The 15,057-nt window shown below is 40.2% G+C and overlaps 1 protein-coding gene across 4 annotated transcripts in view; it reads right to left on the reverse strand.

The window, feature by feature from the left end:
* il16 (interleukin 16) overlaps window positions 1-15,057 on the reverse strand; it is a 58,308-nt gene that overhangs the window by 31,583 nt on the left and 11,668 nt on the right. For 2 of the 4 annotated variants that reach the window (XM_088295606.1, XM_088295607.1), the window contains exons 2-10: window positions 12,084-12,327; window positions 11,756-12,002; window positions 10,076-10,215; window positions 8,362-8,476; window positions 2,896-3,039; window positions 2,600-2,705; window positions 1,871-2,019; window positions 1,624-1,731; window positions 1,170-1,284 (exon numbers count right to left, since the gene is read on the reverse strand). In XM_088295606.1, the coding sequence (XP_088151732.1) occupies window positions 1,170-1,284; window positions 1,624-1,731; window positions 1,871-2,019; window positions 2,600-2,705; window positions 2,896-3,039; window positions 8,362-8,476; window positions 10,076-10,215; window positions 11,756-12,002; window positions 12,084-12,265 (1,306 nt within the window). In that variant the 5' untranslated portion in view covers window positions 12,266-12,327. Of the gene's footprint in view, window positions 1-1,169; window positions 1,285-1,623; window positions 1,732-1,870; window positions 2,020-2,599; window positions 2,706-2,895; window positions 3,040-8,361; window positions 8,477-10,075; window positions 10,216-11,755; window positions 12,003-12,083; window positions 12,328-14,493; window positions 14,644-14,679; window positions 14,704-15,057 lie in introns of those variants that run through there. The other 2 variants (XM_088295604.1, XM_088295605.1) reach the window with 2 other exon arrangements.

Consider the following 15,057-nt stretch of genomic DNA (forward strand, 5'->3'; position numbering starts at 1 on the left):
TGCAGAAGCAGATTGGCTCGCCCACAGCACCATCTCATTGTTTCCTTGTGCAGTAGGTAGCTGCCAATCAGCAGTAAGCTGTCTGTTTGCTTTTTCACCTCGAGTCACACGCACTTCAACAGTCTACTAGAACTCACAACTAATAGAAAATATTTGCAGTAGTAAACTTTAAAGAGATGTTTGTTTTCATTGAACTATAATACATGCAGCTGAGCCTGGGAGCTCCGTGCACTTTTTGTTTGACTTTTAAAATTAAGTTTTCTATTTTCTAAGATCTAAAAAAGCTTTAACATGTTGTAAATCACTAAAGTTATTGAATAAACATGTGCTCATAGGCATTTAAACTGAGTCAAGTTTTGGAGTTTTTATTTTTTTAAATTTTGACACCAGTTCCCCCTTTTTTCAGCCAATGACTAGTGGCTTGAAATGTCAGTTATCGGCCTCCATGATTACTAATAATCGGTATCGGCCCCCGAAAAAAAGCATGTTGGTCTATCACTATGTTAAACCTTAACAATTGTAACGTTAAAATTTAAGTCTACCCAATATTATCATCCACGGAACACTGGAAATGCTGCAACAAATTGGATGAGAGGGGTGTGCGAGGAGAGAGAGCAGCCAGAGAAGAGAGAGGGATTCATATGATGACGGAACGGGTTGCTCGAGGTTGGCGATGGCTACGGGCCACAGTAGCCGTGTTGTAACAATAAAAAAGGAGATCGTCTGACATCGTGTCTTTTGAAGACGCTAAAATACTTTGAAAAGCACCATGTAAATAAATGACTTTGTCTTATTTTTTCCAACTTTGCTTATCAAAACTGCAATTTTTACCGCATAAGCCGTGTTTTATTTAACATTACCTCAACATTAGGAACGTCTAATGCGTCTTCTCGTACGTCGTAACTTGAAGCCATCGTAAACGCGGACAAACCACAGGAATATCACAAATAAATGATTGGAAAAACAGCATAAATCATTTCTAACATTGCTACATGACAATAAAACAAATCATTATTTTTATTACTTTTCCATCCTTGCTTCTTTTCCCATCTCGCGGGCGTTTCGGTCACTTTCGTTGTGGCTTTTGCAATAGCACTGTAGTTCAATGTTGCTGTGACTCTTTTGCAAAACCGAAGACCACTTTTATACATAAGAAAAGTAACCCTCACCCTCATGGAGCCTTCCGTCAGCAGCCGCTGCTCCACCAGGAAATATGGTCTTGACATAAATCCCCATCGGTCCAAACATGCTGTCTCTTCCACCAACTATGCTGAAGCCCAGACCCTGAAAATAACAGCAGAATTTGTTGTGATTGTATTGTTCCAAATGGCAAAGAAAGACAGGTGTTATGTTCTCTTCATAAACTAATCTGTCTTTGTATGGACTGCCATACAAAAAAACAACATTTGTCTGATGGTTGATGTACAGCAGTTTTGTAGAAACTATTTTTTTTCTTTTTGACACAACTTACCAGTACCACAAAGTGATTTATCCAACTGCCTCAATTGTCTCAAATTTGATGAATGCCTTCTCCAGGCTGAATGTTTTAGTATTGTTTTTTGTTCATTTTTTTTTGTCCAAGTGTGTATAGTAGATATGTCAGCTTCAGCGTATGGTTCCTACCTTGCCATGGCCCTTCATCAACACAATGTTACAGATAACAAAGGCTTGAGCGTTGCTGCAGGGATTGGCCAGCTGTGTAGAGCTCAGAGAGCGCAATGGGCGACCAGGCTGAAGGCAAGATAAAAGAAACACACATACACATTTGCCATGAGTCATAGCTTCATGACAGTTATTACAGTATGTCTGGCTTTTTTTGCATGTCTTTTGACTATGTATCATTTTCAATATGTCACTTAAGTTTCTGTACCTGAAGTGAATTGTGTAAAAAGTCCAGTTGCTGAGATAGGGAAGTTTTGTTCCCATATAAATGACCACTCAAATGAGGGTCATTAATATACATATCAGGGTTCTTCATAATGATGCTGTCCAAATCGCCAATCCAATATGGATGAACACCTGGATACATATAATACACATGTAGAAAATATAGATTCAGGAATTTTACAGGTTTCTCATATACAAAGTACATAGTGCAACAGTAAATAGCCACTTGGGTTCTGAATAAGTTTGGATCAGTTTGGGGCCATGTTAACAGTGACCACCAACACGGGTGTTGACCGACAGGGTACTGGTGGAAATTGGGCTTCTCAGAGATGACTGAGGGTGAAAGTCACTGTGTGGGGAAACTGTACCCACACTACCTGCACAGTATGCAAGTGAACCACAATATCATCAGTAATCTAGAAAACTCATTTTTATATTGATACTCATGATTCCATTCTTAAGTGACACACAGGCATTTTCTGTTGTTGGGGAAAAACAGGCCGTTCAGTGTGCTAAGACTATGAAACAGTATGATCAACCAACATCCTAAATTACAGTCAGTTGCATTATAAAAGGCAACTGTGAAACAATGACTTTGCTTATCACTGAAGCACTTCAACTGTGCTGTCACCTATGTGATCAAAACTTAAAGTACGAGCAAGGCTATTTTGTCTCAACATCTAAAATACACAGGGGAGAACTTCATACACACTATGTGAATTGGAGTACGTCTCGTTGCTGCTCATCTGTCCTGGTGGACTCTGTTGACATTTTTCTGTGCCCCGGCAACTTTCTTCATTGACCTCAGGAATAGGCAACTTGATACAACATGCATGTATGTGCACATACACACGCACGCATGCACCCCAACACAAACGCACGGACACACACACACACACGCACACGCACGCACATACGCACACACAAACATAAATGGATGGAAAACAAACAAATGAAATACAGTCGCCGCAATATTAGCTTTGGAGATTAAACATGTACAGTAGATACCTTGAGATTGTTGTTTTTGACAATGAGCTCTTTGTCTATGTATACAGACAATGACAGCTGATCTGATGTGGAAATAAGAGATGGATGTTGTAGACTTGTGGTACGTATATGCTGATGGAGAGAGTCTTCACATGGTGAAATTGGCTGTAATTAACGTGACAACAAGAAATAGTTAAAAATGTCCCCATCATGATATCTTCAAAGATCAAAACGTTAACAAAGCATAATTCCACCCAAATTATTTTACAACAGGGCGTCCTCTGGTGACCACGTTGTTCCAACCCTACAGCAGTGACATTAATTTTGTTGAAAATCAAAATACATCAGCACGCCCGTATTACTTCTTCAACACTAATGCCATAGTTAAACCTGAAAAAAAGTTAAACCCAAGTTTTTTCTGGCAATTGGTGGCTCCATGGACACCTTATATACTAATGTGTATATATTAGTGGTGTCAAGCGATTGCCGTATTTTTACGGCCAAAAGACGGGTGAGGGTGCTATTTCTGTAATTGATACATAAATCGAACGCACCGTATCATTGGGCCTAGACAGGATCGAGCAACCGAGCAGTCGCGCTTGCTGCTCAGTCGCGCTAGCGTGTTTTTAAAATGGCAGCGGGCGTTCGGTGGTACTTTATTTTAGCTTTTAACAACGTGCTGAAGTTGTCCTCATCCAAAAATGCACCAAGTCCTTGTCTTCTGTATCCAAGATAAACAGCTGGACACGTTCTCCACCAAACACGAGAGTCATTATCAGTCTGCCTTGCCGTCTCGTTGCCGCGCAGCCCCTCAGATGGTATCCTGACACAATGCCGGTGTGAGCAAGTCACTAATCAACAAACGATGTGCGGTCACGGTGTTACATCAAAACTAAAACTATCACCCCAAATAATCTGAATAGCATAAGAGTGTAGGCCCAGCAAAATTCCGCCTCCCTGCCTACCATACAATACCTTAGTTTCCATGCATGCACACTAAAACTGAAGATAGCATGGCTAGCGTAGCTAGCTGTTTTTAAAAAGGCAACAGGAGCAAAACTGAGTTTGGTTGTATTTTATTGAACTATTTAACAATGTACTCACATTATTATTAATCAGTCATCATCCACAAATCCATCAAAATCGTCTTCTGTATCAGAAATAAACAGCTGGGCAAGTTCTCCCACAAACACGTCAGGTTCCCTCTCGTCAATGTCAGATTCCCCGTGTTGCTGCTGAATGCGGCTCCTCATGATGCCGGCTTTTTGCGAAAGCCCTAACAACAGAGCTAGCAGACACGTTTGCCCATATAGGGGTATTGGGGGCTGCTTTGCACTGGGGGCGTGCCTTTGCGTTGTCATTCACGCCCATCTCCCCTCTCACGTCCGCCTGCTGTCGTTAGCCACGCCCGCCTTCTCTCTATATAAGCAGTGTGCAGTTAATGTTCGCAGTCAGCCTAGCGGTGCACTTGGTCTACATAATGGGCCCTCCGCCTCAAAAGGCGCCCTGGCTTTTTTTGGACGAGTTTCAGGACTTTAAAGTGCACCTTATGGCTGCGAAATACGGTACATTTTTTAAACTAATTAATCACACAATTTTCTGTAATTAATCGTGATTAATCTAAATTTGTACTAATTTAAACATTTAAAAAAAACTTTTCGAACAAAGTTCATAACAAATATTAATGAGTAAAATCTTGGAATTCATGTCATCAACACAGAAAGTATATTTATATTCAAATACTTCTAATAGCAATTATTTCAACAGCTTTCTCTTATCTCTGAAAAAAGTCCTCCTTTTCAACAAAATCAATATTGACTTAGCTTTCCTGGCATCTTTTCTCTTCATTCTCTTTGCACTAACATAAATAAAAACAACCCAGAATAATTTTCAAGTACGAAAGGGCGCTAACATTTTTCATGAAATACTGGTAATATAAATGAGTGTCTCAACCTCATGTCAGTTAACTTTCAAAAAAGTGCATGAGTCAATATAAAATCCAACAATACAGAAGAAAGTGCAGTTAACCATTGACACAAATTTGGGTTAATCCTTTACACTCAGCCAATTATTGAGGCATACCAGTCTGTTCACATTATCAGGGGACAGAGAAGCAAGTTTCTTTTGAATGATGTGGCCTAAGAGTGAGAACAATCTCTCACAGGGCACCGTGGTTGCAGGAGTTGACAGGTATTTGCGTGCAATGGTGCCACCCTGCTATGTGCTCCTTCTCTCTGTGACCACCAATGTAGTGGACACCCCTCCAATTCCATTTTAGGCTGCTTTGTAGTGGTCCAAACAATGCTGTGGGGACTCCTCCTCTCTTCATCTGATGTATCTGACGTTCCCCATCAAGTTGGATGGCCTTCTCTTTTTTGGGGGCTGTTCTGTCATTACACTGGGTGGTTGTTGTGTCATCAGGCCACGCAATGAAGCCCGCACCTCACTTCTTTCATCTTTGGGGGGACACTTAAGATCTTTGAACCTGGGGTCAAGGGCAGTGGCGATCTTCAGGCAGGTGACGATGGTGCTGTTCTTCCTCTGAGTTAGGTCTGTGGTAAATAACTTATTGAACCGCAAAACATAGATTGGATCATCATCTGAAGGTTCCATAACTTTGAACAGGAGACAGTATGCGGGCAATACTACTGAACAGGAGACATACTGCTCCCCTCCCAGCGGTTTTGTCACATATCTGCAATAGGAAAGACGTGATTTTTTTCTTAATTACGTCTGTTTTCATTTATACAGAACACAGAAAAACAACACTCGTATCACCATTAAGGTTCAAGTAGTTCTTCTAGCTTTTGCAATTTGGACAGCTCCTGTTCAGTCAGCATGGCAACCTTACACTTCTGCTGCGCCAGTGTAGTTGATAGAGGAGTTTTGCTTCTCCGGATCCGCTTTACCATCTCGAGGGTGGAATTTCATCTTGTTGGAACGTCCTGCGGCAGCGATTCTTGCTTATGTCCATGTGCAACTTGCTGTTCGTTTAACTCCTGGGCGTTTGATGGACTGTGCTTGAAGTGCCCGACAATCTTGCGACACTTGGCCAAAACACTTTCAAATCCACTGTTGTTAAAGCAAATTGTCACAGTTCGTTGCAGACTGTGGGCTGTGCAGGGCAAGTGTTGAAATGGGAGTAGTGTTACGGGCACTATCAGTGCAAAGAGTGGTTAAGTTCTCCTTTATTTCCCATTTGTTTGCAATATCCACAACATGGTCAGTGCATGCCTCAGCATAGTTTCATTGCTCGGTTTTACTTACAGCGAGCGCAAATGAGTGCAGAGTCCATTTTTTGCCAAGAAAATGCATTGTGACCCCCAAGTAATTATCATTGTTCACAGAAGTCCAGTGATCACCCGTGACAGCAATATTCGCTGCTTTTTTAAGCATGTTCTTTCGCCAAGCCCTCTCATCCTCATCCAAAGTGTGTATTCGTGATACTACAGTTCCCCTCAAAGGTAAATTATACAGGTTATCTCCGGATGCTGCTCGAATAATCTCTCGTAGTCCGTCGTCTTCAACTATGCTAATTGGGCGGCAGTTTTTTGCTATCCACATAACCAAGGTATCGGTTACTTTCTCACTTACAGCTTTAGTTATGCGCCCACGAGCACCACACTCAAGCAGCGTTGCTTGGCGATGCCCCGTGTTGCTAACTTCAGCAGGGTGTTTTGCTCGAAGATGATACGACAAAGAGGAACAACTTCTGTGATATTTAAATTCAGCTTTACACAGTGAGCAAACTACTGGAGATTTCTCCAATGAGCTGTCGAGCAACTTTTTAAAGTAAAACTTTAAGACACCTAAAAGCCCGTCTTTGTCCATCTTTGTGTCAGGGATTCTCCTTGAAGTTTGACTGTACCTCGTGAACAGAGGTAAAAGGTCAGCCCCCACCGGAAGTAAATAAGCTCCATTAACGGCGTTATGTTTTTTTAACGCGTTTTTTATTCATCTCAATATATATATATATATATATATATATATATATATATATATATATATATATACATGATTTTTCTCCAAAATGGACGGAGCCATCTTATAATGCATGCCTTATGTGTGCACCGAGTTCCAAAAGCTGTAATTGTTGTGTGACCTTGATGAGCGCGCCGCTGGACTGTCTGGGAGCATTTGCTGCCGACACGCTGCTTACAGTACATAGAGGAAAGGCGGCCGTGACTGAGGACACCATGTGGACGATAAAGGAGGAAGGATTTGTAGTGTATTTTTATATCCACTATTATGAACATTTTAGTAATTCTCTTTAAAAAACTATGAGGGAATTGGAGACTAAAGAAGTGACGAACCTTTGTGTTGAAATTCGAATGTAACAAGGTACTGTCCTAGGGGACAAAAGGCTTGACCAGTATTTATGGCAGGCCTTTCAGGATGTGAAGAGCACTTGAGGGGATAGTAGCAGACTGGATGGCATCAGAAGGCCACTTCAAAGAGCAAAAATATCTGCTCTCACCGAAGGGGGCTTCTCGGGCAAAGTTGAAGACTAGTAGAATGAGAATGCATATGCAACAAGGTAAAATTAGATATTCATGTCCTGTGTGGCCATTCCCTATAAGAAGGGAACTCCGGAGAGAGGGGACACCTTTCCCTTTTTCTTTTTGGGGAGACTTCTTTGGACATCAGCATGTGACGAGAATAAAATCTCTTTCTAACCAAAATGGCTGTGTCAGAGAATTTTTTATTCCATCACCAATTCTGCCATGCTTGGCGACCCGTCCGGAGGGAAGCTGAGCCAGCGCAAATATTGGGCTTTTGATGACATAGTTTGGATGTGTATGGATGATCGTTGTTACTGCAGATGTATCGCATATCGAATTGTACTGTTCACACAGCGTGAAAAAAAAATCTGATACGTGTCGCGCATGGGCAAAAATATTCAGAATTGAGCTACAGTGTGAACAGAGCCTTGATTGCGATTACACTGGGTCTTATGCTGTCCTATGCTAGAATGTGAGTAGGACAATAATTAATATATAATTTATATAATATAATAATTTTGAATGGACTAATTTTTGTGAAAATTATTTTACAAAATCAGTTCTTGCACTTAATGTTGGATTCTTGTTCAACAGTTTTGAGATGTCCTTGAATGGTATTTTTATGTAAGAGAGCCTTTTACAATGGGAAAAGAAATTTTTGTATATGGTTATTTTGTAGTTTGATTAGGATAGTGGATCTGTTATAACTGTACATGCATTGAAAAATTTATTATCAAAAGTGGAATCTATTAAGAACACCTTTGCACATGAGCACATATTTTGTCTATATTTAAAATTGCATTTTTGTCAAACATCTGGGTAGGAAGTGAGTGGCACTCCAGTGGCATTGACGAAAAACTGTGGCCTGCTCCAGCAGTTAAGTTGCCCATTCCTGGTGTAGACTATTTTCTCTCAGGTAGAATATGACCCAACAAATATTATGTATGTTTTTATAGTGTAAGCGTGATTGCTTTAGTGTGATTACCTCTTTATCGGCTCTATGTATGCTTTTTGTTCCACCCCCCTCCATCCATGCACCATTGCTTAAACACTGTCCGTTAATAGGTGCCAGCTTGTCTTGGTTCAAGAAGGTGGAACCGCTGTAGAAAAAAATCGAACACAAGATGGTGCTTAGCATACAAATTAAATGGGAAATAAAACCACTAGGATATTTTAAATACTGCTCTGTAAGTATATGCACTTTTACACTATGTTTTGTGTGCCTTATTTTTCAATATTTAACTTAACAAAGATAATGATAATCATTGTCAGACATGCATCAATTTCTGCTTCTTGAATTTTGGTATTTTCAGTATTTTTTTTTATCACAGACAATGTGTATTTTTTGAAAATGGATGTTTAGATAAACCAGGCATGCTTTATGTTGTGTAAATGTTTTATTATTCAAGAATTTTTTGACACAAGCATATCAAAGTATCAATTAGAGTCAGTTGCCTATATGCCAATTTCGCAGCCATGAAGGGCCCAGACTTTACCAAAGGGCCCCAATCTGGCAACACTAATGCGCACACACATCGTGCGCTTCATTTATGGAAAACCAATTAATGACACAATATCTCACTTTCTGATGACTGGTCCGCAAGACAATGTGCAATTGTGTGTAAACAAGGGCACCAAGCAAAAAAGAAAATGTGAAGAAAAGAAGCAACAATCTCGAGGTAAACGCAGAGGATGTTAATGCCTAGCGTTTAAATTGAGAATAGCAACTTACGTTGTCTACGTTGTCGAGTGACAATGCGGGTGTATTCGCTCAGACTTGGCTGCATCATCACACGTCGGAACTTTATTTATTTTAACCGACATTTTAAAAGGAAAAAAAGCTTAAATTGTGTCTGAGCGACATGCCTCTTAATTTTATTCTCAGGACCGTTAGAGTTCGCTGGCATTAACTAAAGAAATAAGTCGTGTACTCAACGTTAGATCTTGCATTAGGCTTTTTTGGTTATGTCTTCGTGTTATTGACTTTTTTATTTATTGTTTTATTTAAAATTGGTTTGGTACGAATGTGCAATGCAACTCTAATGATACATGGTACATTTGATCTTATACCATGAAGAAAGAAAGAAAAAAAACATGTATGTAATTACGTATAGGTACTCATTATGGCACTTTAATAATAATTTACCTCAGATACTTTCCTTGGGCTTGTTTATCATATAATTCATAAATGCATTAAGTCTCATTCTTCTTATCTGATGTTAGGATAAAATTATTTTGTCTTTGTATAATTATGAATCAGACTATTGCATTGAAGTGTAAATGCAATGACTTAACGCAACTGGACCAAATTAAAATGCATTAGCAGGCAGGAAAATGTAAATTTTTCTGGGGTGTAGTCCTGACTTGACTTACGCAGTGGTAACTGATTAGAAAGGATCCAATGGTTTAGTGGTGCTGTTTTTGCAATGAATAAAAGTATAAATGAAGAGATTGCTGTAGTCACATTGACATAATGAGCTTTAGAGTAATCAATAGTGGCACGGTTGGTGCTGCTGATCAGTTAGAGGGCCCACAAAGACCAGGACCGGCCCTAATTACAGCACACGTGTATGATATTTAGTATTTCAGACTATAATATTGTCCAATGTGCTTGACAGAGCGGGAAGTGTTTTGCCAGAGAAAGTAAAATGTGCTCACGTAACATTTTAACTCTTTGTCCAGCACACATAGTTTTCTACCTGTTTGCATCACCTCCATTCCTTCTTGGCTCGATATTTTGGTCGTTGTGTTCTGTCAAGCCGCAATTATCTGCCATTTGTGGTATACACACCTCCTCTGTTGGCCTTGTGGCTACACACATCTTCCAAATACTGCTCTCCTATAACACAGATACACGTGAGAAAAAGAGAGTAAACAACCATAACCTGGAGTGAATCTTTCAGGCAAGGAGATAAAGTAAGCTTTATGACTATTATATTATCTACCGGTAGGTTATTGGGTTCACAGTAAAGGACAAAGAAAATAAATGGTGCAATTTCTAAGTGCACTGAGAAGAGCAGTTTTAGCAGGTTACATCCGATAGAGGATGATGAACAGACAAGCAATGCCATTATGATTCTGGGGTGGGGGTGACCAGTTCCAGTGGTGCCATAATAACTCAAATTTGCCGCTCTTTCAAGGTCCTCATAAATCCCATTATAGCCGCTGGAGTGATGCATATTTTGGAGTACTTAAACGCGATCCGTAAGATCCAAGTTTCTGAACATTGTTTATAGAAAACCTTGATTCAAATCTCACCAACTATCTGGGGTTGTATTGTAATAGTAAAAGTAAAATAATAGTTCCCTGCTGCGTGAACTAACCGCGAGAAGCTGTGCCAAACTCAAACCCGCACTGTCAAAAACAGTTGATGCTTTGGTTTACCATGTAAACCGGGAACAATCTGGTCAAGGGCACTTGCCCCGACACTCCGGACGAGTTCCTGTCAAAAATTGATGAATCTTCCTCCACCGATGGGAGAATGGCAGTCTAACAATGGCCATGATTAAAAACACAGAAGATATTATTGCCACTTGTTGTTGATCTTAACTATAAATTAAGTAATCGCTACTCAAAACATGAAGTCCTTTGGATTTTTAAGCATGCAAGTGATTAATAAATACCAGTCAAAGAGGCATATTTTTGATAAACTAGTAGTTCACTCGTGTTTGCATGTCAGTGCAGCTATTGGATTTTACAGTGTAGCACATGTGTTCTTGTTGTTTTGATGTAAAATCACGGATATATAAAAAAATGCATTTTTGTTTTGAATAAACGTGAGTTCACTGACTAGGCTGACGTAATCCACAGCAGACGCAACACTATGTGAGCGAACCACAACACGACATCACATGTGGTGTTCCATCAGACCCACATGGTAGCCTGTGTGTGTCAATTACAGCTAGCTTCCAGAGACGACTGTCCTTGTCCTAAATTGAATCGGGAATTAGCCGAGCTTCCTTTTTAAGGTGCATGTTTATTATGCCGTGCTGCTATGAGAGGGAGGTTTACATCGTATTAAGTAGTTGTGCATATGTAGTTTGTAACCAGCATCGATATTACGTAAATCAATGATCACTCCAGTTTGGAATCGTCGTGGCCCAGGTATCAAGGAAATGGAGCATAGCACAATTAACCACTTCTCAGTCGACTGTCTCCAAATTATTAATTGTACTCTGCTTAAAATGGATGCAGCTCCCCATTATTCTATTGTGGTAGCACATACACCATAAATTATTCATTAACCTAATAATGTATGTGCTATATACTATGTATGCAGTCCGAATGTTTTGAAGCGATTGAGGAAACATCTCTCTTACAAAAAAAATACATGCTTGGATTCAGTCGATTATGTTGAGTGAAAGCCTCTGCATTCATACCTTGATACTAAAAGATCTCCGCGAGCTCTTTTTATTTTTACTTAACGGTGTGTCCAAGGTTGAATGCCGTGTCCTCCAGTGTTTGATTTCTCCACTCCTATATCCTGTTTTTTCCTCAGTGGCAACATCTGTCCTCCAGCCTAAACTCCAAGTCCTTTTCTCCTCTGACATCTCCCTCCCACAAGCCTCCTTCCCTTCAGAACTGGGGCAGTCATCGTTAGTCTTAGAGTGACACAGAATCAAGGACCTTGAGAGAGAGTCAGAATAAAGTTAGCAGGAATCAAGAACGGGCAGTAACATTAATGTGCCCAGTTGTTGCTTTTGATACCTGGAGAGCATGGTGAGCTTCTTGGAACGCTGGTTATGGCTGCTGTTTGGGATGCTGTTCTTAGTGTTGCGCTGGTCCCTGCTTCTCAATTCCATCCGCCTTGCAGCAGCTGTGCTGGCTTTCCTCCTCTGGTGGGAGTACCTTTGAGGCATGGCGGCCAGTGGGTGTCGATATGTGTGCATTGGCAGCTCGGGAACCAGTGCACCACTCACTCCTGGTCCCGAGCTTAATGGAGAGGGATGCTCTGGAGAGCAATTAACAAATTCAGTTAGGACAGTCTGACTGAATCCATCAATAAGAGTGTCCTGAGAGACTACAGAGCCAATTATGGAGACATCAAGGGATTAAAGTACTGAAGCACTTTTATTCTCCAGATTTGGAAGAAAAATAAACTTGTCAGTTACCTATTGACTCTCTCTCTCTCTCTTTATCACACACACATTCACCCACTCACCCACGCACTCACTCACCCACCCACTCACTCACTCTCTCACTCACTCTACGCGGCCATGCACAGCTCTCCATAATAATGGACTAAATTGACTAATGGCCTGTAGTCTTCAACATCACATTACCGAAAGATGCTCAAATGCATTATACATGTTGTTGTGGATGCTTTTCTAAGTCACCACAAATATTTTGTAAACACAGGCAATGGTTCTTTATCTGGAACACCTCAAGTTCAGTGAATCCCTTCCTGGGAGTGTCAGAAGTACCATGGGCAATCCAGTATATTTTCAGGAATTATTTGTTCTCATGTAAAAATTCATTTTAAATTTGTAGGGGGCAATACTGAGCTATTTTTAAAAAATTGCACATTAAATTAGTAAAATATTGATTAGTCAGGCTTAATGTCATTATTGCCAGCAGCGTTTCATGCCAGTAGGTAGAGCTACCACCACAATGAAAAATAAGTTTGTAGATGTCTTCTGGCCAGGACTATCTTCAAATTTGTGAAATTTGAGAAGATAGGATCATCTGGGTCAAGTTACAGCAGCTTTTATTGGCAGGACGTTTATACATCCATTATCCAAGCCCCGTCTCCTTGACTGACATGTTTCATATTTAAAATCTGAAATACATATAGAGTTTTAGACTCTCTGCATGACTGGTGGATTTCTTACTCCCTGTGAACTGAAATATCTCAGAATTATGTTTCCAGATGTTGTTCCCTTATTGCTCTCTTATTTTTTGCCAGTTTTTATTATTATTATTATTATTATTATTTTAATAGTATGGGACTTCCAGCTGTTAGCCACAGTAAACTAATTCTTCTTACCAGCAGTGATGGAAACTTTCTTCAAAAACCTGACCTGTTTGCTCGCAAGATAGGCAGTACAGTGGACGCTAATGGCGGCACCGTACGTTCTTTTTGTAATTTTTGCAAGCTACATTTGTTTTCTCTTCTTTGCTTCTGAATGTCATTTGCAGTTATATTTTTCTAAACGCGTTTAGGTACTCTGTCTTTGCTTATGCAAAGCACAATGAGTTGCCTGGTATATTTATTGTGCTTATAAAGCTACCTTCCCTTAGCTTGCCTTTTGACTGATGGAAGTCAATTTCGAACTGATTAAAACTTTGGGAAAAAATGCACAGTTAATTTGCACAATGATTCAACCTTTATTCAATTACATTTTTACAGCAGCAATTCATAAATAAATGTCCGGTAATGTAAATAATGGATTCCTTTTTTAGACACACAAGCTCAGTTCTACTGGTGTTACAGAAGCAACAGTTTAAGGAAAACTGTGTTCATGACGGCTAAATAAACATGTCCACATTTCAGTGTGCCCTCAGAGAAACGATACAAACATGATCTCTATAGCCTTACAGATACACGCACTGCAGTTGAAAAGACCCTGATTGGAGAATATGCCGAGGGGTGGGGTTTCCATGCAGCTGAACAACATGTGTCTTGTTTGGAGTTTGCAGTGGGAGTTTTCCAGTCGGTGAGCCAAAGTAAGCTTGACAATGAACAGTAAAACGTAAGAGGGACACTTTCAGTCATGCCTTGCAAAATGGTTGTGCCTTAGAATGGGTCATGCAGAGACAAACAGAAATATGTTCTTAAATATGTTCCACGTGGTTATATCCTGTGTGGCTTCATATCACAATTGCGGGTGTGGACACATAGAGAGGTAGTCAAACCATCCACTGCTGGCCTTACAGATCTGTGCTACAAAGATTACCTCCACTTGCTGACATGCATATTATTTTATGTATCCAGCCTTGAAGTTAGCAAGTGAACTACTAAACTTTCTTGTGCTGTAACGTTTTATCTATCTTCGGTCATTTGATGTAATCATTGCTTAAATCTCCAACATACACAACATAATAATAAGTCTGTGTAGTTTTTCCAACCTGGAATGGAATAATTGGTAGATTATTCAAAGGGTACATTCGTACTCACCGTAGTCGATCATTTTAAGTCTCAGTCAAACTTGAATGCTTCTACCAGAGGTGCAAAAAGAGACCCAAATAATGTATTTTATCCAAGAAAAGAAGCACAGCAATAAAAAAACATCAACAAACGATCAAAACCAGACAATTCAAATGAAAAGCTAAACATGATTCCGTTAGGGAAGAGTGCATTTACCTCCTCCTCTTTGGCAGTTTCCACCCCCTGAACTTGGAGAGTATAGTGGTGCGTCTCAGAAAGGTCCCTCAAAATCACTCCCCCTTTCCTAAGAGCCAACTCCAAAAAAAAAAACCACACCGCTCTGACCACACACCTATTTTGCATCACACACTGGTTGCATTCTTTCAAGGCTTCCTGCATGTGTGTGCAGGCAGTAGAGTATGAATGAATTCTCTGTGGCCCACTCTAATTTACACTGGGAACCCAAACCCCTCTTTTGTTTTCATGAGTGAAGTTGTTGCTTTTGGTCTGTGCTGCTCAAAGGAAGTGAAAAATGTGATTAGAGTTCAGTGGTGGACCAACACTAAAAGGACCACTCTCGCTGACCTCAGGACC

This window comes from Idiotropiscis lumnitzeri, chromosome 5, assembly GCF_059441095.1.
Source record: "Idiotropiscis lumnitzeri isolate Australia: NSW breed Sydney's pygmy pipehorse chromosome 5, RoL_Ilum_1.0, whole genome shotgun sequence".
Taxonomy (NCBI): Eukaryota; Metazoa; Chordata; class Actinopteri; order Syngnathiformes; family Syngnathidae; genus Idiotropiscis; species Idiotropiscis lumnitzeri.